The sequence below is a fragment of the Fusarium oxysporum genome, chromosome VII, assembly GCF_013085055.1.
Source record: "Fusarium oxysporum Fo47 chromosome VII, complete sequence".
In the NCBI taxonomy this organism is placed as follows: Eukaryota; Fungi; Ascomycota; class Sordariomycetes; order Hypocreales; family Nectriaceae; genus Fusarium; species Fusarium oxysporum.
In genome coordinates this window covers 1,784,730-1,809,972 of record NC_072846.1, presented here as the reverse complement: position 1 = coordinate 1,809,972, position 25,243 = coordinate 1,784,730, and the positions used below count along the sequence as shown (strand labels likewise).

At 48.7% G+C, this 25,243-nt stretch overlaps 8 protein-coding genes across 8 annotated transcripts; 4 read left to right on the top strand and 4 right to left on the bottom strand.

Annotated features, from left to right (window-relative positions):
- Window positions 1-743: 743 nt before the first annotated feature.
- FOBCDRAFT_204193 (uncharacterized protein) lies at window positions 744-1,866 on the top strand (the record flags this gene model as incomplete). The annotated part of the gene is made up of 3 exons (XM_059609110.1): window positions 744-770; window positions 1,003-1,532; window positions 1,695-1,866. The coding sequence occupies 3 exons, from the start codon at window positions 744-746 to the stop codon at window positions 1,864-1,866; spliced, it is 729 nt and encodes a 242-aa protein (XP_059465373.1).
- A 1,561-nt stretch (window positions 1,867-3,427) lies between these two features.
- FOBCDRAFT_95106 (uncharacterized protein) lies at window positions 3,428-4,018 on the bottom strand (the record flags this gene model as incomplete). The annotated part of the gene is made up of 1 exon (XM_059612273.1): window positions 3,428-4,018. A coding segment is annotated over one exon (591 nt), but the record flags the coding sequence as incomplete, so codon positions are not given.
- Window positions 4,019-6,283: 2,265 nt separating this feature from the next.
- FOBCDRAFT_241801 (uncharacterized protein) lies at window positions 6,284-7,624 on the top strand (the record flags this gene model as incomplete). Its single annotated transcript, XM_059610403.1, has 2 exons — window positions 6,284-7,320; window positions 7,360-7,624. 2 exons carry the CDS (start codon window positions 6,284-6,286, stop codon window positions 7,622-7,624), a joined length of 1,302 nt encoding a protein of 433 aa, XP_059465371.1.
- A 544-nt stretch (window positions 7,625-8,168) lies between these two features.
- On the bottom strand, window positions 8,169-9,010 carry FOBCDRAFT_140545 (histidine phosphatase superfamily; the record flags this gene model as incomplete). The annotated part of the gene is made up of 3 exons (XM_054705721.2): window positions 8,169-8,365; window positions 8,420-8,579; window positions 8,639-9,010. 3 exons carry the CDS (start codon window positions 9,008-9,010, stop codon window positions 8,169-8,171), a joined length of 729 nt encoding a protein of 242 aa, XP_054561696.2.
- Window positions 9,011-9,576: 566 nt separating this feature from the next.
- Window positions 9,577-9,951, top strand: FOBCDRAFT_99364 (uncharacterized protein; the record flags this gene model as incomplete). The annotated part of the gene is made up of 1 exon (XM_059612290.1): window positions 9,577-9,951. A coding segment is annotated over one exon (375 nt), but the record flags the coding sequence as incomplete, so codon positions are not given.
- Window positions 9,952-10,109: 158 nt separating this feature from the next.
- FOBCDRAFT_251804 (uncharacterized protein) lies at window positions 10,110-14,876 on the bottom strand (the record flags this gene model as incomplete). Its single annotated transcript, XM_059610967.1, has 9 exons — window positions 14,298-14,876; window positions 12,920-14,242; window positions 12,765-12,889; window positions 12,242-12,716; window positions 11,367-12,089; window positions 11,241-11,333; window positions 11,106-11,207; window positions 10,499-10,730; window positions 10,110-10,243 (listed from the first exon to the last, which is right to left on the bottom strand). The coding sequence occupies exons 1-9, from the start codon at window positions 14,808-14,810 to the stop codon at window positions 10,110-10,112; spliced, it is 3,720 nt and encodes a 1,239-aa protein (XP_059465370.1). The 5' UTR covers window positions 14,811-14,876.
- A 229-nt stretch (window positions 14,877-15,105) lies between these two features.
- On the top strand, window positions 15,106-15,636 carry FOBCDRAFT_204187 (uncharacterized protein; the record flags this gene model as incomplete). The annotated part of the gene is made up of 2 exons (XM_059609109.1): window positions 15,106-15,339; window positions 15,391-15,636. The coding sequence occupies 2 exons, from the start codon at window positions 15,106-15,108 to the stop codon at window positions 15,634-15,636; spliced, it is 480 nt and encodes a 159-aa protein (XP_059467543.1).
- Window positions 15,637-21,906: 6,270 nt separating this feature from the next.
- Window positions 21,907-24,389, bottom strand: FOBCDRAFT_321381 (P-loop containing nucleoside triphosphate hydrolase protein; the record flags this gene model as incomplete). Its single annotated transcript, XM_054705718.1, has 2 exons — window positions 21,907-22,532; window positions 22,577-24,389. The coding sequence occupies 2 exons, from the start codon at window positions 24,387-24,389 to the stop codon at window positions 21,907-21,909; spliced, it is 2,439 nt and encodes an 812-aa protein (XP_054561693.1).
- Window positions 24,390-25,243: the final 854 nt, after the last annotated feature.

The following is a 25,243-nucleotide window of genomic DNA, read 5'->3' as shown; positions in this document are numbered from 1 at the left end:
TTCGAAAGGTGTATCTCGTGATCGAAACGGAGCTCCCATGATGGCTCATGGAGCCCCTGGGATCCATGAGGCTGTGGAAAGCTTGAAAAAGCCTGTGGGTAAGATGCGAAGAGGTTTCCAAGCGCATCTTCGTCGCCGTCACCATAGTACTGGTCGATACTTGTCGCGGTGCTGGTAGCTGACTGTGGTCTATCCGTAAGCAGTGGTGGGCTACACTCGGGTAGTCGGGTCTGTCGCTGTCATTTGCGAGGACGTGATTGATCGCTCGGGCTAGGCCTTCGGGTTCGGCGCCTTGAATTGCTCTCTGAGTTATGAGTAGGCTCTGGTTCAGACATAATGGAAGGTTATAATCGTCAAGGGCTGAGAAACTAGTAATGGATAGTTAATTATCTGATGGAGAGCGTTACGTCAGTCATTAAGGGATGAAAACTATAGGTACAAATTAGAGTTGTCGGCAGAACCGAGATGTGCTAACAAATGTGGGCCTTAGCGAATCAGATGCCACAAAAGTCATGCCCGTGTAAGAGCCATGCCCGTGTAGCCAAAACGTCATGCCCGTATAGCAATTCCCTTCATATATTGTAAGCAAGTATACTGTAGAGATTTCGTAGGAGAGAACGAGACCATAAAAACTAAAAGAACTTCTTCCAATAGCCTAATACAACCCTTTTCTTAACTGTATTATTTGAGTCCCAGGCCTCTTTGAATACATGCCCGCAGCCAGCCCTATAGGCAACACCATCATGTCCATATTGGATCCAGAGAACATTGTAAAAGTCGTAGAGTCTATCGCTCTCATATTTCATCTCTGGAAACCTAATTGCTTCGTCGTATCCTCCTAGAGCAACGACTTGATGGACCTCGTAACGTAAAGGTTCTTCTTGACTTGAACTGACACACCGCCCCTCCTGGTTGGAATTTGGACGAAACGGGTCATCCCAATGACATCTGCCCAGTCGAAACACTTTGGCTTCAAAACAACTTGCTAGGTAAACTTGCCAGCGCGGAACCCCCGAAGACGGCCCCTTTCGTGATTTCATCGGTGCTGATGGAACCTGCATATGGGCTGCGGCAACATCCATACCCGCATCACTCAGTGCATTTCTTCTCGCTTGTATACTTGCTCGGGCTTGGGACGCCAAAAAAGCTACCAGCATCTGGGCTGAGCTCATACATGAGCGGGCTGCCCATGTTGAGGCCCAACTAAACATGAAAAAATTGGTTAATCCCCACACTGAGATGGCCATCCGCCAGAACATCAGTCGTGCGGACCTTGCGAAGTGGGATGCAAGCGCTCGAGCCTGGCTTCGAAGGGCAGATCAAAGCATGCTCAGCCATCATGTTCAATTCAAGCTGGTCATGCGAAATGTCAAGACGCCTTTCCTTGAACCTGGGACGACGTTTGAGAAGGTCACCTCAGGCTGGATACAATCAATGAAGGTTGTGGAAGACTCCGAAACATACCACAGGAGGTTCCCGATCGAACAGTTTTGGTCGCAATCTGAGCATGGCATCTATATCCAGACCTGCTGGTATGCCAGAACGAGACAACCAAGATTCCGCTCAAAGACCCGCTGTTGCCTCCGGCTGCTATTCTTACTCTTGGTTTGGAACCTCGAGATTCCCGCAATGACAACTTGTGTCAGTGGTCACTGGCTCTATCACACCTAAAATACTATGGAAATCCTGTCAAGGCCAAAAGTGAAGAAGTCATTCGAAGAGTCAGCTTTAGGATCTGTGGATGGCAGCCCTTGGGGCTCTTCTAAGACAATGGCGAATACCATCGTCGGGCCTTGGAGCTTCTATGATGCGGTTTCAGTCTCTTGGGAAACTATTGAAAACATCTCCAGCCTCGTCCAGCCATAAATTCCCATGGCTGTTGAAACTTTGCGACACCGCCTCATCTATTGACCAGCCGGACGCCACCCAAATGGTGAGCCCCGCTGATCCTTCGCTAGGCATGTCATTCTGGCTCACTGGACTTTTCAGATTCATCATTAGACCTACAGGTGGTGGGCTTCTTTCTGACGTTGAAGGGTCGAGATAGAATACGCGTCATGTTACAATTGTTGCTGGGGCTCTGGCTATCGACATATTCGTTTGCCCGCGGAAAGGGTATGAATACATACTACTTAGGCACAACGCTTGGCATCATCGAAACCGGTTCTCCCTTAGGCAAGAGCCGATTATGTGCCAAGTTAGCCAGAGACACATTATCGGTCCAGGACCTAAGCTTCGCGCCATCAGTCAACCAGCAAGGCTACTCTTTCTAAGTTCCACCTACGCAATCTTTCCTTGACCTAGGGAGGCCCTATCTCCATTGAGTGCTTCCCTGGCCTTTCCCTCCATTCTTGGAAGTCCTGTTGTAAGATCCAAGCTAACATTGCAAAAATCAGTGGTAGAACTATACACCAGTAGACAAAGAAAGAGGCTCTCTAGCTGCAAAATCTCTGTTCATTGAGAAAACTGATGCAGTAATGGTGCATGGAACGGCTATAGTGGCAATTTTAGCAAGTTGGCCTGAGCTACGAGCTGTTCGATTTGCTGCTTCTGCTTGCTTATTTGCTGCCTCAGTCTGCTTCAAGGAGTCGTAGGCTTGTAATCTTGATGTAAATATCTCTTCCATTACTGCGAGTTGGGCATAAATAGCCATGTTTCCAGATATAAGCTCGTCTAAGGAGTTCATATGATCTTGCAATCGTCTCCAACGCCGAGCTTGCAGTGCTAATGCGGCATGAGATTCCCCATTGCTTTACGGTGATAAGTTCTCCAATTCGTCAAAACCAAAGACTCGAAGGATCGAGCGGAGATTAAGTGTATCTTGATGAAGGCGCTGTTGTGAATTCCGTAGATTCTAGTATTCGGAGGCGATCTTGTGACTGCGGTCGAAAGCTGCATTTTCTATCCTCAGGTGTGGTATCCCATAGCTTATGTGAATCATCTAAGCCTGAAACCCATGCTGTTTTATTTATGTAGTACTCTCCGTAAATGTAATCCTCCCAAGCGAGAAATGTAAAGTTGCATATAACCCGCAGAGAACGGATCATCCGTTGTGAGAATGCCTTGCGTTCCGTAAGCTTCCAGAATAGTATCCCATAATGGCATATCAGCGCACCCCCCGAGGCCGATTTCTTCAATCCACAGTATTGCCAGATCCAGTGTATCGTTCTTTGTCGTCACCATGTTGTTGCCTCGCGTGCCCGAATTTCGGTCAAGCTACCCCGGCCATGCCCGTCTCTCTATTCCTTAAGCAACTACTGCTCGCATCTAGTGATCCTTCCGTAACGTACGTTCTACCATCAGCACATTTTCAAGGTTTTTTTGTCATAGCTACTTAAAGGCACTATGGACTGATTCCCCCAGCGATAGAAAAGCACATTAGAGTATACTAGAGAAGTATATCATCTCTTGATACTTAGTAGCCTACAATCTTAACAAACTCCCACAAAGTGCCCCCATGGTCCTGCCTCAACAGGCCATTTCCATCTTGCCTTGCTGAGACCTGCCTCTGCGTCCACCAATCAAGAGTCTGAATCCAGTACAGGCCACCCTCTTGGTGGTACAGAGTGAAGTCCTCCCAACCCTTGTGATGATAGCCCTTAGCATAGAAATCCCACCAAATGTCATGACCTAGGAATGTCCCCTTAGCAACATTCCTAAACCCTCTGAACTCACCTCTCTCCTTGCATTCCCACTGTGCGTATTTTGGAATATGTCGTTGGGGGTCTTCCAGATTGATCGTCTCAAGTCGTAGGTTACCCCCGCAGCACATCAGTGCGCGGTTGTGAGAGAGGTCGAGGATCAGATATTTACCGTTGTGGTGAGGATTCGATTTACGAGTAAGAGTATGGGATTCATTCATCTTCTCACTAGCTTCCGATTGAGTTGGGGTGTCCATGCCTCCGCCAGAGGAACTGAATGATCGTTCAGTTGTGTCGGCTTCAGTTGTGGTGCCAGGCGTCATGACACCAACACTCGACATATAACTTGACATTATTATGAGAGTACGATTAGTCTTCCGTTAGGGAAGAATGCTGGGATAGTAGATATAGAAACCGCGCAAAGAGTAGTGGTGCATTTGTGAAAGGAAAAATGAGTGAAGTACTACCCCGCACGTCGTCTTATATTATTGGTGAGCCATCTGTAGTCTGACAAAGCACAAGTAAACCAATAAAGAAATATCTATAAAGGATAATTCCGGAAAGCTAATAGTACCGGTATAGGACTTATTTACAAAATGTATAATAAGTGAGTGGGCCAGACAAGTGCTAGATTGGCCGCTGGGAATGGGCGGTTTCGAACACTATAGGGAAGTGCTAATTATACCTGTCCAGGTCATTAGCCTTAATATATTTCTCGGTCCTGCGGCTACTGCCACTATGTGCTCTAATAGCGACTAATAAAGGCATTGTCTGATGACGTCGATAGCACTTCATAGACATTGTTCCTAAAAGCTCTTCTATTTCTCCCATACGGAATCAACGAGCCGAAATACAGACAATGTTGAGAATTGGCCGCTCTGATCGGATGGCACTCCAACGCTGACAATCACGCAATAAAGGCACCAACGAAACCCGAGATCCACTCGGTCACAAACACAGTCGCAAACGCTGGTCCGAGACCTTGATTTTCATCCATAAAAGGCCGCAAATGTAAACAAAGAGGTCGCTTGGAAGCTCGCATCGTTTATGTTATTTGACTTCTCTAGCTCCCGTAGAAATGAGACTTCCCGACACTGATTGCAAACAATCATCGGCAAGACGAAAATTGGCCTGCAATTGATTGCATGTGAATGGAATTATGATTACCTACCTGCGACACCTCGGGTCTCTGCCCCATACAAGTGATCCAATTGCACCCCGCTTTGGGTCACGTCAGAGCAGTTATTGAATTATGATGCCATCGCAAGATGAATAACCTGGAGACGACCTGGCGAGCGGAATGATTTCGCAGGTGGGCTTATCGACTTCTACTAGTTGAGACTTGAACGTAGAGGTTATGTTTTCTGAGTCAAGACTATTGGCCAGGCCCCGAGATTATTTTACCGACCGAGACTCTGTTGGCTGCAGTGGCGGCATTGTCAGCGCCTCTCTTGTTCCAAACAACCCAAGCTTTGACTATCAATTCTCGACACTTTGTAACCACAGTATTTCTTCTCAAACGCTCATCCGTTGAGCCGGCACGAAACTGATCACGCTTGTCAATACGAAGTCCCAACCCGTTCCCATGTCTCATCATCATGCAGCCCACTGTGCGATCCGCCTAGCGCGTTTGCTTCTTCACGTTTACAAACACCGCACCCCTGCCTGAGATGCGGCGAAGATATGTTTGTCAGAATGCAGGGCGAAGGTGGTGCGTATATTATCTTGGGTAGAACCTTTGAAATTTTGTCGTCATGCTTCTCTCTTGCATTACCAATCAACATGGACAATCACCTGCTTGAAGCGCAAGGCACTTTGTCGCCGAACCATGAGGGGGGTGTGATTATTGTGCAGACAAGGGGCAAGGTAGCGACATCGTATGTAGCGTTCCCGTTATGCTCGATGCCTGATGAGCCAATTTCCGCAGAAGAATCTTCGGCTACCCAGTTATTCATCCAGCGAGAGGAACCCCTCGACCACCGAACCAACACGACACCAACACTGCGGCGATCCTGACTGATCTTCTACACCAAGATATGGCGTTAGCCTCCATCGAGTCCATTGAGTTGCAGCATCCCGCCAACACGGCGGCTGCTGCGCTCCCGTCAGCCCCTCTGATAGAGGACGTGGTTGAAGCAACCTTGGACTTCGTGCATATCGGTCCCAATGCCACTGCTGCTCCTGCCGCCGAAGCCTGACTGGCAATCTAACCACTCACGCCGACGTGTGATACTTGAAGGTCATTGTACGTTCATCGATGATTATGAACATGGAAAAAGCCTATGCAGAGATGCATAGTCAGGTTTGACTTGTTGTTTTCACGAAATTCTGGGCTGATGTGTCTCTCCTTTCGTGACAATATAAGCGACCAAGCTCAGTGCGTGCATGGAAGTGATTGGTCAGTGAATTCAACATGTCTTGGGCAATTTGGCAGATCTTGGCTCAGCTGGGAACACTCTAAGCTCCATGCAGCTCAGCCGCGCACGTCACTCACCAACGACCCCGCACATGATTGACTTGACTGAGTTGACCTTCATTAAAAGAGATCTCCTTTATGCCACCAAACCACATATTTTTGATCCCTTCTTTGCTCCTTACCTCTTATTATCGGATATTTTAGACCTTTGCGTCAATTTGCAGGCATGCCCGTGACATTCTCTGTCGTCAACCATCCAGCAACCAGTTGGAAAACCTCCAAGGTTGAGACAACAGAAAATCTCTTGAAGAAAACCTCTCCTCGAGACTATCGCCGCTGCCAACGCATTATCAGAACCTCATTCACTCCTTCCCTTCTACAAGAAAATCATATCTCCCCATCCGAGAACGGCTTCATATGGTCTGCCTACCATGCCTACAGCCAGCATCACCACCTAACCATCCGCCCTGAAGACGTCTGGTTCTCCATCTTGACCCAGATAAGCTTTTTCATCAACGCCAATGCCGAAGAGCTTCGATCCTTTTTCGTTGCGCATGAGGGCAAGAAAGAGCTTACGGTCTTTGAGGCTGGAGACCTTGAGAGCGCTAACATCGGGGCTATGGCTCAACGGCTGGCAGGGCCTGTTAGCAAGAATGTCAAAGACCCCGAACTTGGTGACTGGGTCATGCCTAGCTTCTCGACTACGACCGACACTGACCGAGTGGTTGCTTCTGTCCTGTTGATGGGAGCTATGCAGAAATACTTCTCCTACGGAATGTGTTTAACTTGTGGAATCCCTTCTGTTACGCTCCTGGGCGAGATCTCAGACTGGGAAGCTATATTGACGAGATTAGATCGACTTGATCAGCTCGGAAAGGAGCCTGCGGAGTTCGCCGAGATGCTGAGGCCAATTCTTAAGCATATGATTTTGTCTTTTGAGAAGCCAGAGGATGCGAAGGTTACCCGATTCTGGAACACCCTCGCCACGCGAAATCCAGTGGGTAGTGGTACCGATTACATCACAGGATGGATCACGGCATTTTGCTTCTGGGACGAACAAGGAAAGCCGAAACACCGTAACGAGAAAGACGTACTTGCTGGTGTAGCGTACCCATCTGTCGACATCGACAAGGTCACTGTTGGGGTTGCACCAGTGCCAGTCAAGATCAATGACAACGGAAACATAATTGGCAGCAAGATGGTCGCTGGATCATTTGGTATCCAGGCAACAACAAAGACTCAGGACAATTCGACAGAGGAAACGTCTTCGACTAGGGGCGGCTTGAGAACACGACTTCGCAGTCTTGTCGGTTCTCAGCAGGAATCGACCGAAGATACAGGTTCTGATTCAGAACTCAATGCAATTCAACCCCTCTCGGGTTGGCTCATGTACGAGGACGAGGCAAAGGAAGCAATGGAAGCTAGGGAGGAGAAGAAGAAGGCTTTACGTGATGAGTTGGCGGAAGTTGAGAAACTGCCTAGTGGACCAAATGACTTTGTTCAGGGTGGGAAGTTGCAAAGAATGATTTCACTAGGAGGGGAGATTCAAGAGCTCGAGGCATTTTGATGCATGTCTATGATCTAAGCCAGGAAAGTTGTAATACTGGTCAGCTTTGTTCTCTCATTCTTCCAGGCTCTAAAATGTGTCTTAGTGAATAAGTTAGCCGTAGGTTCAGCAACACGATAAAGAACATAATACCTTAAACATGCTTTTTGCATGATAACTGCTATTAGTAAAGGAGACTTTTAGCGAAGGCCCGGCGTTGCTTTAAGTACTGTTGGAAGTTATACTAGAGAGCTGACGGGAAGTATACAGCGTGGTGCATTTCGTAGGTGAAGTAATTTGACTGCAATTTTGAGGTAACGAGCTGATACCTGAATTATGTGTCCTTCTGTTACGGCTAACACAGCATACGCTTTACTTCCCGTTAGAGCAGTTTGTGATGCAGATACACTGTAGCGCGGAAAGCCAACGTGTGATCAGTAAAATATACCAGGTACGTGGCAGTGTTTATGGTTAACCAAAGCTTTATTAACCTTAAAGATCTCATCATAGTTATAATTATCTAATAAATATATAAATACTTATAAAGATTCTTACTTAATAAATATTACCCCCTTATTACTCCCCATTCGATCCATGTCTTTAATACCGTATCTCGTAGCTCTAGCTGTTGCTCCTTTGTTAAAGCAAGTTGTTTACACCCTCGTCTCATTCTTGATCCCTCAGTCTCATCAAGAGAGCAACCTCCACTCATATCGGAAGCCAAGGTAAAAGAGCGGACCTCAGCGTTAGCCCAATCAGTTGCTACATCACTCATTAGTATCAGTACTTATATTTACAGTATTGACAGTAACACACCTTGAGGATTCATGGCATTGACCCAGTCATCAGTCAGAAAGTGTAGGAAACAATCATGTGAAATCACCACAATTTCAGCTTCAGGCCTTTCGCTCAACCATTGTCGGGCCAGCTGAGCCCTCTCTAGGAGGCAAGCTGCAGTTGGGGCCCATTTTCCCTGCTTTATTATAAAACCTAATTAGACCTCTAGAACGAAATGTTCAGAATTGAGTTTCATACCTTAAGGTACCAGTCTGGCTCGATAAGGCTGAAATCTACAGGTAGACCATAGAACCTGGCTTTAATATCAGGAAGATGACTGCCAGTATCACAGATCAGATCACTTGCTTCCTGCACCTCTGACCAAGCCAGAACTTGCATGCCGGCTTTAAGCTTTGATGGGAATGCCAATAGAGCAGTCTGGATAGTACGTTGTAGTGGTGATGATATGATAAGTTCAACGTTGTTGGCCAGTTCGGGAAACCTGGTGGTCAGAGCCTGGGCTTGTTCCTCTCCAAGAGGGGTCAGTTCGGGATCAGGCAGATCATGGTTTGCGTAGCTGAGGTTGTGAACGCCCTGCCCATGGCGCACGCAGTGGATAATCGGTGGCATATGGTCTAAGTGTGTCTTCTCAAATAACTTGCGTTGGTAGACTGGGTGAAAGTTCGAAGATACGGTTAGAACACTGATGTCTTGTCGGAATGTAGTTCAAGCACGCACATGAGACCCTTTATTTGGTAGGTGTCAGCCAAGTATGGTACGTCCAGGAAGCGGGGTTTCGTTGATATTAATCAACGAATTCCCCGCTGAAGTGGGTCACCAATCCAGGAATATCATGATGAGCACTGCATATCGAGGACATTTGTGGGACATGAAGAATTTCAGACACTCGTATAAGAATACTCTTGGGCTAAATACTCATATAAGCCGATGTAATACTTCTAACAATCCCTCAATCAACGTTTATTTCTACGCGACCAAAAACCCAGATAGCTCTTCTCTTTGATAAGGAGGGCGATTGTTTTGACCATTTGTCAACTATACGTCCATAAGAATGTTCGATAGCACTACACAAGCTCGAGATGTCGCCGCGGCATTCCACGGCGAAATTTCTGGCATGACCTGTAAGCACTTCTCCAGACCTCTCTAGAACATGCACTTAGTCATTGATGGCGTATGTAATCGTTATTACGGGTGTTGGCTTTGGTGGCCTCGGTGCAGCCGTATGTGAAGCTCTCGCCCCGTATAGCCGCGGCCTTCTCATCATTACGGGTCGTGACATTCAACTTCCCCAAGCAGTTGCCAAAGCTCTCATCGCTCAATATGCAGATCTCAAAATTTCTGTTATACAGATGGACCTTTCTTTGACCAAGTCCGTGGAGAATGCTGCGCAGGAAATTAAGAAGGTTGCCTCTCGCATTCATGTACTTGTGAACAACGCCGGAGTTATGTGCATTCCGGATCGTACATTGACTGAGCCGGGCATCGAGGCTCACCTTGCTATCAACTACGTCGGGCACTTCCTACTCGCTAAGTTACTCGCCGAGCGTCTGTGGTCTATATTACCTATAACTTTAGATAAATTACATAATGTGAAAGTGAGGTTAAGATCACATATGTAATAGTGGGGGCCTAATCTCATTTATAATAAACAAACCTAACCCTAACACCTCAGTATAAAAGTCGAAAGCCTTCCTTCCACTGCGCATGTCTAGATACCCGAACCGTGACAGCATACCTCGTTGGTGCTACGCTTATCCTCAACAGCTCCACCCGAGAGACAGAGACTGGCAGCTTCAGTGCTTTCGGCTTCGTGTAGGTCTTTTTCCAATGCCAGCATCATTTCTAGATCTCAAAGTTTGCTAGGCTCAATATGGCAAAACCATATCTTTCCAGACCCTCCGCCTATACCAACCGTCCTCCCGGATATTGCTATAGAAGACGGGCGAAACTCCGCAGGTAGCCACACTAGTTTCTTTGATTTGAATGCTAGCCAAGTTTTATCCGAGCTTAGCGTCACGGATTGGTGCTGAGAATGCTGACACCCTGTTGCAGCTATTTCGCCGTCTGAGATTGATGGGGCACCGATGGTAATATCACCGATCTCAGTGTGGAGACAAGAGCTGGTAGCATTGAATGATATGTTAAAAAGCGGTTCGAGAACGTCAAGCGTCTTCAGACACGTGCCACTGCTAACATCCCAGATCTTGACCGTTTTGTCGTCCGATGCAGAGGCCAGCCGAGTGGAGTTATGAGAGAACGCTACTGCCCGAGTACAACTGTTATGTTCCTCAAGCGTCTTCAGGCACGTGCCACTGCTGACGTCCCAGATCTTAATCGTCCCGTCATCTGATGAAGAGGCAAGCCAGATCGAGTCATAGGAGAAGGCTGCTGAGTTAGTACAATTGCCATGACCCTCAAGCGTCTGCAAGCACGCGCCACTAATATCCCAGATCTTAACCGTCTTGTCCCTCGATGTGGATGCTAGTAGGGTTGAGTCGCAAGAGAATGCCACTGAACGGACATAGCTGCTATGGCCCTCAAGCGTCTGTAAGCATGCACCGCTACTAACATCCCAGATCTTGACCGTCCAGTCATCTGATGCAGATGCGAGATAGGTCGAGTCGTGAGAGAACGCTACTGAGTTAACTAAATCGCCATGGCCCTTAGGTGTCTGTGAAAATGCGCCGCCGCTATTGCTCCTGACGTCCCAAATCTTAACAGTATGGTCCTTGGATGTTGACGCTAGCCGGGTCGAATCGTGAGAGAAGGCCACTGACCGGACATATTTACTGTGGCCCTCGAGCGTCTGTAAACAAGCGCCGCTACTGGTCTCCCAGACTTTAGCCGTGTTATCGTCAGATGCGGACGCGAGCCGAGTTGAGTCGTTCGAGAACACTACTGATTGGACATAACCACCATGGCCCTCAAGCGTCTGCAAGCAAGCGCCACTGCTAGCATCCCATACCTTAACTGTCCTATCATCAGATGCAGATGCTAACAGGATAGAGTCGTGAGAGAAGGTCACTGAATTAACCTGACTAGCATGGCCTTTGAGAGTCTGTAAGCATTGGCTGCTATTAGCATCCCAGATCTTAACTGTTCTATCCCTTGATGCAGTCGCCAGTTGAGTCGAGTCATGAGTAAAGGCCACTGAATAAATAAAGTCATCATGGGCCTTGAGTATTTGTAGACATGCGCCACTATTGACATCCCAGATTCTAGCCGTTCTGTCATTGGATGCGGATACCAGCCGGGTTGAGTCATAAGAGAATACAGCTGAGTTTACACAGCCGCCGTGGCCCTCTAGCGTCTTCAAGCATATACCGCTACTAGCATCCCAGATTTTGACTGTCTTATCATCAGATGCAGATGCCAGGTGGGTTGAATCGTGAGAGAAGGCCAATGAATTGATCGAGCTGGTGTGACCCTCGATTGTCTGAAAGTTCGTGCCACTGCTGGCGTCCCAGATCATGATAGTGCTATCGTTCGAGGCTGACGCCAGTCGGGTTGAATCGTGAGAGAAAGCTACTGAGTTAACGAAGTTCCTATGGCCCTCAAACGTCTGCAGACAGGCACCCCATCTATCCTCCATAGGTGGATTTATCTTCAACCAGCAGGGGGCCTCATGATTGAAGTTTTGCCGTGTCAAGCTGCCTTTGGGGCTGAATACGAGTGCTGACACGTAGGCCTGCAGAGGCGCTTTTTCTATTGCCACGTTGTGAGACAGAATGAACCGACGCGCGTCGCGGACTAGCTCGAGCAAAGAAGAGGCGTCTGCTCTCCCCTAGATAACATTAGCATGCATCCCTCGCAAAATACTATTGCTCATTTTGGCATTACATGAGTTAAATCCTCTAACTTGGCCATCGACACAATTCCTTTCGACATGCTCTTGCACAGGCTGAGAGCCTCCAGCCAGTACAGGAACTTTTTCTTGAGGAAATCGTTCAGATTACCCTCCTGAAGCAATCCTTGTACAGAGCCGTCGCTTGCTGAGCTTTTACCAAGAACCGAGTCGTAGAGGTGGTCGACCCAGTAGCCGCACGAGTAGTGCACGGGTGCCAGTGGATCGTACACCGGCGCTTGGAAATGGTTGATTACGAATCCTGGCTCGATCAAGCCGTAGATGTCGCGTTTCAATGTTCCATTCATAAGTTCAAGCGACCGAGCGTACAGGGTATGATGTATCTCGCTTTGGGATGGCAAGACTGTACCTCCCATTTTGCTACTCAAATAATCCTTTGCCGACTGATGGACCAAGTAGACCTGGTCATCTCGGACGGTGAGAAACGAACCACACATAGCCACAAGTTTTCTCGAGATCTTCGCTAGCATCGAGCCCTGGCTCGTCGTCAATGCACACAAACTCCCCAGCTCGGTCAAGGAAAGGGGGCGATACGCAACGGTGGTGATGGCAAGCATGTGCCGGCACGTTTTTGAGTTTTTCGGAGCAAGGTTTTGGATTTGAGTCATCATACGGTCGTAGAACTGGTGCAAGTCATCTGGCGCTTCCTGTACCACCTGTAGACGATCCCAGCACTCGGGTTTCTCGAGCTCCCGGACCACGAGAGCTACCCAGAGGAATGTGCCATTCGCCTTCTGTCGCAAGGCGTCCCGAACTTGATCCATCAGACCGTCATCTTCCAGAGACTCAAGGTGGGACAGTTTTGTATCGATGTAGATGTTGACAGCATGGGATACCTGCTCGGCATTTTTCTTCAGCTCGAGACTCAGCGTTCCCTTTGGGTCTATTGATCTTAGCTTCTGCTCGATGTGTGGCTCGTTGCGACTCGATAAAAGCCACTTGATAGGAGTTGACGAGGATGATGTGGCGATCACCAAATCTAGGAGGTTCGGTAGGCCGGCGATGCATTCATCAAGGGCGTCGACAACGAGAACAGTGTTTTTCATCTTCAGGTCTTGCACCATAGCCTTGAACATGTCTGACAGGGCAATCCAGGCATTCGCGTCTTCAAACAATGCTTTGCCTGCGTGGTCGTACTTCTTACGAATGTGCGAGATGAGCGACGGCTGTTGACAAACAAGCACGTACATTAGCCCCCTCAATACGGCGTTGGCGCTGTTGATGCGTGAGTCTGACGCTTGGCAGAAGAAGTATGAAAGAAGGTCTGTTGCGCCCATCGATTGCTGCAGCTCGTCGATTACGCCGCACAGCAACATCGTCTTGCCCTTGCCGGGATCGGCTTTGACCCATAGGAGCGGGTTCTGCGGGTCACTGCGCCACCGTTGGAAGTCTGTATTCCCGAGGATCCACCGGTATGAGTCCTTCAAGAGGCCTCCCTTGGTCTCTTCGATGCGCTTCCTATCGTCACGAGGATCGGTGAGGCGGAGGTCGGCCAGGCATGTGTTGTCCGCGCTGGTCTCGTGAATCCTTTCCTGCTGCCTGGTCTGCTCTCGAATGGCCGAGCTGATGCTGTCCAGCTTGACGTTCTGTGACTTGGCTGTTTCAGCAATCTCGCCTAGCCGATTCCGGATCGAGAGCGTGTTGTACTGCGCAGAGTCTGTCTGTACAGCTGCCTCTGCCGCTTGTATAGCGCTCAGCTCGCCGTCCCAATTGTCTAGCTTGATCAGATCTCGTGCAAACCCCAAAAGCCGGCCGCGATGGTAGTAGCACACGCTCTTCATCTGGAAAAGCAGCAACTTCGAGTACAGATCAGTGATGACCTTCTCGAGTTCACCTCGCAAGCCTTGAGAGTGTGCTTCGGTAATGTTCTCGTCTAGGAGAAGGCGCGACAAGTTCCAGTACCAGTCCATCCTCGACAAAACGTAGGCGATGCCTTGACGATTAGAGCTTGCCTGAGTAAGTGGGTTCATGAAGATCTGAAATGGCGCAAGTCAGTGCCACATATTGCCTCTTGATCACAATAATACCAACCTCGAGTGCAAAACATACACCTACCCAGGCGATAGCCGCCTCTGGCGACGCCTGGACTGCCTTGTCCACAACTTCCTTGATAGCCATGGCGGCTCGTATGCCGTCTTCCATGCCCTGCTTCACATCCGCATCCCTCTCCGTTCTGCGCAGCCAATGCTGCACGAGCCGCTGCATCTGCCCTCGCCGTTCATCTGCAATTTGCGCAATCTCATTCTGCTGCGACTCGAAGTCTGCCGAGTCTGGGAGCTCTGAAACGTTTGCATCTTGTTCGCGGAGCTGGGCAGATAATATTTTCTCGTAGACGCTAACCGTGCTTAAATTGCCCGTCTTCGCCTGTTCGTATGCCTGATCCCACAGTCGCTCTGGTAAGCTCGTCGGAGACTTGGTAGAATCAGGACGAGCTGGTGGCTGGGACTTGGAGGCAATGGAGGCAGGCCGTGCTTGGTCATTCGGGGGCTTTGGCGGAGCCTTTCTACCCAACTTGGCCTTCAAACGCTCTGTTAAAGACACCATAGTCGGGGAAGCAGTGAGAAGATAGTGCCGGTGTCAAAAGAAGACGGAGCGTTGACTTGATTCAAGTTTCGCAGGCATGCGGGGTATGTCAGCATGCGTCCGTGTCAGGGCTGGCCGCACATTTTTAGGGGCGGGGTATCATGTGGTCTGACCTACCAAGAAATGGCAGCCTAGCCTTCATCAAAAACTATTACCGCATCGAAGCATCTGTTGCGATTTTTTTACTATAATTATAATTTCTATCTGGCTCTGTTACCTGTGCCCTTGATCGCTCCACGCCATAGCAGGTGCAACCATGTCCGCGCAGTCGGATCATAATTTACACACTGTTCGCGATGGCATGCCATTACCCATTGCCACACAAAAGAAAGCTGCCGTCTTGATCAGCCTCATTCTCATCTCCATATTCGAGATCACATTCGGGGCCATATCTCTCCGGTTCATCTACCGGCATGAAGGTTATGGACATCACGGAGCGTGGACAAGGCCGTGGAATGAGGACGGCGTCCCTGGCATGACGGTGTTCAACGTACGTTCCCCGCCTTCTTGAATCACTCTCCTCTCTGATAGATACCTGTAGGGGGTGATTTCACTCGTAATCTTCGGCGGCAACGGCCTCTCTGAGTTGCATCCACGTAATCCATACTACTCTCGCCGTAGTATCATCCTGGGTGCGTTAGCAATATTCATCTTCAATTGGATGTTGTGTACCGATGCGATTAAATCTGCGTGGCATTTCATGTCCTTTGGAAGGGAGGACCGTGATGCATACTGGCTGGGCGTGTGGACTGTTTGCATTATCACCCTCAGACTCTTTAAAGTGTGAGTTATCCCCATTGATGATGAATCCGGAAGATGGGGAACTAAAACGAGATTAAAGAGCTATAACTGTTTCATATTTTATACTCGCGGTTAAAGCCATTAAAAGGGAGATGGCGGAAGCGAAGGTTTGTGAGACAAGAGAGATAGATCCATTGCTTGGGCATAGGTCATAAAAGCAAGAGTGTGCCTTGTTTGCAGGCTGGATCCAGATCAAGACCTCAGAAGTGACGTTAAACAGGATTAGGTATATTTGAAGTCGAGTCCGAAGGAACGCATCCTCCTACAGCCAGCTCTATAACATCAGTAGGTAGCTCGGGTATTATTAGATGCGCGATCAACTGAGACAAATTGCGCCAGATGTAGCCTTATCGAATTTTACCTTGATGTGGCGTTATTGCGGTCTAGCGAGGAACCGGACTAATAATAAGCTTGTGGCATTTTCGTTTCCTGTGACGGACTTTCTGATGAAGCTGCCTCCCTCAATTACCATGCACCCTATACGCGAGCATAATCTTTAGGCAATTGATAGGGACGCATCAAGAATTGATAGGGGCGCATCGTCCTTAAGGACGCTCCAGCTTTTATAACATCCGATTGGCCCAACTTTTCAAGACCCATAAATACTTCACCATGAAGGCGGTGAAACCAGCTCCCTTAACAACCGTAGCTCTTGTTATTGAATTGCGCAGAGATGCTGGGTGTGCTTAGTAAAATTAAGGTGGTTATTTTTATTAACGCGGTGAGATCTCTCTAGGGGTTTATATCCTATGGATTCCATCTAGGACTTTAAAGTGTGATCCTGAAGTCAAGGGGAAGCTCCCAATTATTCCAAAAGTACTTCCTAGCCCAAAAGCAACTGTATCGCTGATATTCTCTAAGAATGGATTGCGCAAATGTGCTAATATGCTAGGCATGATTTACTCCACAGAATTAGAATCATTCCGTTTAGAGCAACTATCTACTTTTTCTCTTACAGTGATTGAAGGAAGAATCTCTTCGTCGCCGTTCCGCAGCTCCCATTGACTTCTTTGTCTCCGAATACTCGGTTGCGTCTTTCGCCCACTAGCACGTACTCCTGTAGTTCTCCCCTCTCTGAGAACAGCCGACCGGCGGCGTGCCTGATACCGGTGTAGGGTACTGGCTTGGCTGCTGGCCTGTTGGCTTGCATCAACTTCCAGCCTCGCCAGGGTCGACCTATTCTGGCTTCTTGGTGGCCGACCGCGTCTACGCTCAGATGCCTTGCTTCTGGCTTGTTGACTTACTCCCGATTTCGTCCTGACCACTGTCGACTTGTTTCGACTACTGGGTAGTCGACCGTACCCACGCTCGGAAGAGCCCATACCATCTGGTTGACTCTCGCTTGACCTGATAGTCAGCCTTACCGGAACCACCTGCGCAATGTTCCTGGGTCTGCCACGGAGAGCTGTAGCAATCTTGGGGTCGAGAATCCGTCGGTATGGGTCTTGAGCGGATGATTCTCGTAGTCGCCATCGTGGATGGACCTCCCATCTGGTGAATGACGCGGCAGACCCCAGCTTTGAATAGACCTTGTGACAACAAGGGATCCCGAGCTCAACCGAGACTGAGCAGTCATCATTGCAGTCCCCGAGAGGCTTTGGGAACGGATTCTTACCGGTTGGCATCGCTTTGCGAGCTAAGCGGTATTGCTTGTTGATTAGCCCGAGGCCCTTCGACGAGATTGCTGCCCGGAGGTCGCCAAGATACTCAGAGCCGGACCCCATATACTCGCGAGCAGTGAGGACCTCATCCGCTGCGCAGGCATCACTAAAGTCCCGCTCTTGGTCCTTTATCATGTCCTGCATAGCCTCGACAAGCCGATAGAGATGACTCATACCATTCAGAAGATAGCTCTTGATGTTGTTGTTGCTGGCTTCTGTCCCAGATGTGACGCGGATTCCAAAATTGCGATACTTCCTGATGAAACAGCGGGCCCACTGAGCTCTTACAGGCATGTAAGTTCCATGGAGATACCGCAGAATAGCTCGTTGGTCGTCGAACTCTTTGCAGAGGTTTCCCCATGCCTTCTCGTGAGCTTCCTCGGTCTCGGCAAATAAGACGAACTTCCACATCATGAGAACTCCCTGGTAGCTATGAGGGATGACCTCAGATGATGTCGCATGGATAGATTGTTGATCTTTACGGCTTAGCTGAGCCTGTCTCTGTGGGGCAGAGTCATCTCTCTCGGAGTCGTCGTGGCTGCTACTCCCATCGCAGCGGTCCATAGCCCACTTCTGCTTTGACTTGAGCAGGACATTCGAATTGATGTGGTGGATACAGAGCTGTTGCTGTACATCGGGAAACTGATCGTTCAATGCGGTTTTCATCTGTTCGTCGAAATCTGTAATGATAACATCGGGTCGTCGGATGGAGTGCTGCTCTGCAAGCTGTCGAATGCTCTCGGAGAGAAACTGAAACCCCTCCCGTCTCTCGTTGTCGATTAACCCGAAAGCTGCATTAAAAACAGAACCAAGACAAGTTTGTCCTGTTGCCTGGAATAAGGGAAGTTTGAAGCGATTGGTATTATATGTATTGTCGAAGCTGATGACCTCGGGGAACCGCTTCCACATCTGAAGGCAGTAGGGAAAGGTCCAAACAAGTCCAACGAGACGGCTTGGCTCGTTATCCACCCATTTGGCGAGATAGGGAATATGCAGATCGTCGAACAGCTTGATCAGTGCCGCGGTGGGAGTATAGCCACTCAGCTTGTCTCGATTGATGAGAGCCCGCGCGTTATAGATGTCCCTCTGCGTGAAGATTGACTCGGGATGCTGCTCCTGGACTACAGCCCGTACGTCACGGGCCCGGATACCTACCCGGCGGCTCATAGACTCAATGGTTGCCCTGACGGGTGTAGTAAGTCGTCTGTGGGAAGGATGTGCAGACGGTCTAATGCTACGATCATGGTTGTGTTGATTATGTTCCGGATTCGAGTGACGACGTAGAACCCATTTGCCTTCTTCTAGAGCTTCAGCAATCACCATCCACTTACATCCACACTTCCGGGATTTCCGCTGCCGAAGACCTGCGCCTCGGCTGGGTCTTGGGTCTCCGTATCGATCGCACCGAAGAGAATAGCGGATCTTCCTCCCCTTATACGAGCGGCCGTTGTGCTTTGCAAAGCCAAATCCATTAGCTTTCGCGAAGGCGTTGACTGAGTCAAGGAGAGTTTCGACTGTTGGGAATGGGTTGCCTGGGATCGGTGGATTCGGGATTGCATCCGGGGCGGGGGATGAGGAAATCCTATGCGATGAAGATCTGATCTCTTCAGGGGATTGTGGCCGGCTGGACGTCTCTCGAGGCGGGGAGTAGGGAGGAGGGGATTCGAGCGCATCTGAACTGAGTGGTGACCAACCCCATCTCTCTCGCCATTGGCGTACTCGTTCGTACGACTGGGCAAGTTCAAGTGTCAGTCTTCGGTCTGTCCCGATTACTTCCTGCACGAGCTCAAGGGCAGATTGGAATTCGGCCCTTGCGGGCGACGACTGTTCTTGTGGTGATTGAGGGGGGAAATAGGAAGGTAAGATGTCTGTTTCTGGGCCTGGTATAGGTATTCTGACCCGCTGCGGTCGTCCTCCCCGAGATGGGAAATCGTTTGAAAGGTATATCTCGTGATCAAAGCGGAGCTCCCATAGTGGCTCATGAAGCCCTTGAGACCCATGGGGCTGTGGCGCGGTCGTGAATATCCGTGGGTAAGATGCAAAGAGGTTTTCGATTGCATCTCCGTCGCCGGCTCCGTAGTACCGGCCGACACTTGTTCCAGTACTGCTTGCTGAAGGTGGTCTGCTCGCGAGTATTGGTGGGCTGAAACTAGCTTGCCGGCTCTGCCGCTGTCGTTTTCGAGAATGCGATTCGCAGCTAGGACTGGGGCTTCGGGCGTGACGTCTTGAATCGCTCTCTGAGCTAGGAGGTGACTCCGATTGGAGCATGACGAGAGACCTAATGATTGATGGTTGAGAGACTGATGTTCGATCATCTGCTCATTTAGATTAAAGAGAGCTGAGGTCGGGTACTTCGGGAGCGTCGGCAGAATCCTGCCTGCACTAACAAAAAAGTGACTGGCGAATCAGAGGCTGCAAAGCTGGAGCGTCCCTAAGGACGATGCGCCCCTATCAATTCTTGATGCGTCCCTATCAATTGCCAATCTTTAATCCTATATTATAGTTACCCATTCACTATCAATCAAATAAGTTCTCAAGATTCGCATTTTTCCTATTGATAATTAAGTCTAATAGTTAGAACTATTTATTTAGTTTATTATAAAACCTAATGAATAACGTGGTTGATAAGTGAGTGGGTCAGACAAGTGAGTGAGTCAAAAATCCCTCATCCTACAACGTTACCATCTAATCAAATACTTCTCAACCACCAAACATGCCTCAATCATCAAATGAAGCTAGAATCCTTCTTGCACTTCAAGCCCTTCAAAATAACCCAAAACTAAGTCTCCGACGTGCCTCAACTATATATCAGGTTTCTTTTGAGACCTTACGCCGCCGCCATAATGGCATTCAATCACGACGCGATTGTATCCCAAAGTCACGGAAACTATCTGATCTAGAGGAACAGATAATAGTCCAATTCCTCCTTGACCTAGATTCGCGAGGATTTCCTGCGCGACTGCGTTTTGTGGAAGAAATGGCTAATTCTCTGCTTGCTGACCGCGATGCGTCACTTGTCGGCAAGCGCTGGGCTCATAACTTTGTAAAGCGACAACCAGAGCTAAAAACGCGTTTATTTCGGAAATATGACTACCAGAGAGCTAAATGCGAAGATCCATCGATTATTCGTGGCTGGTTTAGGCTCGTACAGAACACAATTGCAAAGTATGGTATCCGATCAGATGATATCTGGAACTTTGATGAGACTGGCTTTATGATGGGCATCATTATGGCCGGAATGGTCGTCACCGGTTCAGAAAGGCAAGGAAGACCAAAATCAGTGCAGCCTGGAAACCGGGAATGGATTACTGTAATCCAAGCGATTAATGCAGAAGGTCAATCGATCGCGCCGTTTATCATTGGTGCAGGCCAATATCACCTTGCGAATTGGTACCGAGAATGCGACCTCCCGGGCGATTGGGTTATCGCAACGAGCCAAAATGGATGGACAAATAACCAGCTAGGCCTTGGGTGGCTAAAGCACTTTGATCGGTCTACAACTAAGCGATCGGTTGGTTCCTATCGTCTTCTGATCCTTGATGGCCACGAAAGCCACCACTCCGCGGATTTCGAGAGATATTGCAAGGAGAACAAGATTATCACGCTCTGTATGCCTGCTCATGCATCTCACCTACTCCAGCCTCTTGATATTGGGTGCTTTGGGCCGCTGAAAAAGGCATATGGTCGAGAAATAGAGCATCTGATCAGATGCTCTATAACCCATATTTCTAAGACCGAATTCTTTTCCGCCTTTTATGCCGCATTTAAAGCCGCTTTCACTAAAAGCAACATCCGGGGAGGTTTTAGAGGAGCTGGACTTGCTCCTTTTGACCCAGAAAATGTAATCTCAAAACTTGATGTACAGCTACGGACTCCAACGCCTCCCGAGGAGGCTGCTGAACCATCGACCTCTTGGACTTCAAAGACCCCAAAGACGGCAATTGAGGCCCAATCTCAGTCTGAATACCTTGAAAGGCGAATCAGAAGGCATAAGAGCAGCTCCCCAGAGTCAATAATTGAAGCTTTAAAGTCAAATACTAAAGCAACAAAGGCAGTTATGCATGAGGTTGTCTTATTGAGGAGTGAGCTCCGAAATCTTCGAGATGCAAATGAGATACTAAACCGGCGCCGAACGACAAAAAGGACTAGATTACAGCAAGGAGGGGCGATGACTGTACAGGAAGCATCACAAGTAATTGATCAGATGGATGTTGATACACAGCTAGTGAGGGAATCATCGAGAAGTGGTAATCAAGCAAGGTCGATGCGACCGGGTATTCGGCGTTGTGGGGTATGCGGCAAGGCCGGCCATAATGTAAGGACCTGTCAGGTAGTTATTGAGACCCCTGGGGAAGAGTATAGTGAGTGATTTTAATTGATCAGATAGTTTATGTTGTTTTTAAATGGATTGAAAGTATAAAGGTTGAGTTTTTGACTCGCTCACTTGTCTGACCCACTCACTTATCAACCACGTTATTCTCTGTGATTAGATAGAATAAAGTAGTAGATGTTGTTCCGTTTATATTCCAACTCAATGTTGACCCCGCAACTTTATTGTGGTGGAGGATTTGACTCAAATCGCCTGCGAATAATACCTAGGCCGGATTATGGGCGTGTCTGTTGGTGTTGAAGTAAGGAGAATCCTCCCCATCCTCGTCTTCGTAGGCATCCTCACCCATCTCGGCATCTGAACTTAGCAGATCCACAATCTCCCGGTCGTTACTTCCAGAGCACTTGGGATCCATGACCTCACGGTAACCGCTGCAGTATCTCCGCAAGATACGTAGGATCTCCGGTCCATGAATCATAACTTTGTCAAGTTGGATGCCTGGAATGTTAGACATCTTGTTAAGAGAAGTTGTCCACCGTATGGCCATGACCTGGAGCTCCTTCTCGGTGAACAGTGGTGATCTGAGCCCTTTCCGCTTTCGGATTTTCTCCTCTGTTACCTTTGCTTCCTGGACGAAATCGTCGACAACATCCCGGTGTATTTCGTTCAAGTCCTCCAACTCGGCACTGATGGATATTGGAAGCCCAGGCGATCGCGAGGGCGGCTTCAGTGGTTGGTGGTCAGGCAGCTCTTCAAAGGCCTCTTCATCATCGTTATCATTTACCATGAACCCATCATTCGCATAGCCGTTCAATGTGATGGCGCCATTCTCATCGTCGCTTTCCAGAGTACGATATTTCTTTCTCCGTCGTCCAACAGGTAAAGACACGTCTGGCAACGGCATGGCGGTCACATCCTGATCCTTCGGCTTCTACTGGCTTGCTTCGACCGGGGCTTGGAAGGCTTGTTATTCGCGCCCTCTTCCGGTATTTGAACCGATAACATGAGCTTCCGTTGCCCTGAGAGAAATAGACGGTATGCCGATCCGAGTTTCAAATACTGGATTGCCATGCCATGATGCCCGACTTGGTTGTTCTCATGAAATGCCTTCTCAGCTAACAGCTTGTCTAGTACTCGAGCCAGCTCATGCTTCTTAAGGCTCTTTGCCATTCCATACCAGTCATCTGAGTGACGTGCCTCAGGGGGATACTTCCTCCCCATGAGGATGTCGGCGCATTGCACCGCTGTAATTCGCCTCTGCGCCTGAACAACCCGGATGGCCGCTATGGCATACTCAGAAAACTCTCGCTGCTCAAAGATCAAACCAGCTTTGCAATTGTCGCAAGTCTTGCAGCACTGCGCTGCAGTAAAATCCTCGCCAACATAGCGAAGAATTTCAACCCGTCGGCAATCAGACTTGTTGTCACAAAATGCCGTGACACGGTTGAGCATAGACATCTGGCGCTCCTTTTGCTCATTGTTGCACTCACCATCAGCGATCAACTTCTTCAGGATCCTTATATCCTGCTTGCCATAGAAAAGAATGCCATCGAAGGGGTCTCCGTCTCTGCCTGCGCGACCCGTCTCCTGATAGTATCCTTCCAAGGTTGTTGGAAGTCCGTGGTGTATGACAAACCTCACGTCTGGCTTGTCGATGCCCATACCGAACGCAATTGTTGCAACGACAATCTTGACTTGGCCCTGCTGCCAGGAAGTTTGTACCTCAACCTTCTCCTGGGGATCGAGGCCTGCGTGGTAGTGCCTGGCGGTGATTCCTTGGATCGAAAGACTCTCTGCAACTTTTTCTGCGTTCTTTCGTGAGACGGTGTAGACAATCCCACTCTGATTCGCATATTTGGACTTGATCAGCGACGCGATCTCGTCCATACATTTGGCATTCGTTGTCTTTCCGCGAACCTCGTAGTGTAGATTTGGACGATTGAAGCTTTGTGTGAACGTTTGACAGTTGTCCATTCCGAGATTGTGCCTGATGTCGACGATGACGGTCTGTGTCGCGGTGGCTGTGAGAGCCATGACCGGCACTCCAGGATATCTCTGGCGGACTTCGCCCAAGGTTTTGTAGTCTGACCGGAAATCATGGCCCCATTGACTGGCGCAGTGAGCCTCATCAATGATGATGCGTGCAAGTTTACCTTTGTGATGCAGGGTTCGCATCCCCTTGTTGAAGGTAGTGTTCTTGCTCATCATTTCGGGGGTAACATACAGGAGCTCAATGTAGTCCTCTGGGCTTCTCTTCTCGAAAGCAGTCATAACCTGTCTCTTATATTCAGCAGAGTACTCGCCATTGAAAGCGACAGCCTGAATGCCTAGAGCTTTCATGTGGTCAACTTGATCTTGCATCAAACTGAGCAAGGGCGACACCACAATGGTGATACCCTGAGTCTTGCCAGTTTTGATAACGGCAGGTAATTGGTAGCATAAAGACTTGCGGCCACCCGTTGGCATAAGGACGAAGGCATCTTTACCTCCGAATGTTGCATTAATAGCCTCAAGCTGATTATGGCGGAATCCTGTCATTCTGAACCGGTCTTTGAGCATCCTTTGAACTTCAGGTGACCACGGATGTTTCATCAGCTCGGCAGGGATTGACTCTGGCGCTACTGACGAGGTTTGAGGCTTTGCAACAGCTCCAGCATTACCAGTTGTCTCCGAGAAGACTTCTCTAAAGTCTTGCGAGATGGGAACGTGGGGCTGACGGGTCTCATCATCCTGTGCAAAAGCAAGCATCTCCCCATCGTCGCTGAAGTCACTGAATTCATCGCTCCGCCACAAGACCGGTAAAGATTGTCTGGAGCCTTGTGCCGCTCAAAGGGATAATAAGAACAAGCTGCTCATGCTAAATGTGAAGGTTAATCGTACTATCCCTGAAAGAGCTAGTGCGACTTGGGATTGGCGAAGAAACGGTCAGATCTTACCCTATACAATCGATAGCTAGTTCAATTCCATGACGAACATTGCATCACGGGCTGTTACATAAATAAGAGAATGCAGCCTCAAGAAGCTGCTCATTATGGAAGCACACAATTTTCATTATATCTTGCAAAATGAGTAATTCACAGGAGACAATCGAATGGCAAAGTTACCAGAGAGCAAACGCATCCCAACACTCTTATCTTTGACGCTTCTTCAGAGACACCCACTCTCCGTCTCGGGCTGTCTTTACCTGGTAGAAAGAAGGAACTAAGTTGATCATAAGAGAGAGCTGTACAAGTCAGCTACCCTGCTGACAGGAACTATTATTGGAGTCCAATGCTGCGAGATGTAGCATAAGGTCGCGAGCGCGATTTTCGTAATGAAATGCACTATACCTCTTAAGATCATTGAACTTGACTTGATGTCGTCTTATCATGCAATTCAAGTAACAAGTTGTGAAGGGAGTTGCTTATCGAGGGCTAGTGGAGGTTTTATCTCGCGATCATCATTGAGGCAATGAGACTCAAAGTATATCACCAGACTTTGCCTTTCACTATCGTACGAAAGGACAGTTCGTATTCCCTACTTCAAGAGGCTACTTTGCCCTATTTTTGCCAATTGAACTATATCACGAGCTTGTTTATTGCACTTACGTTAAGGTTGTAGCA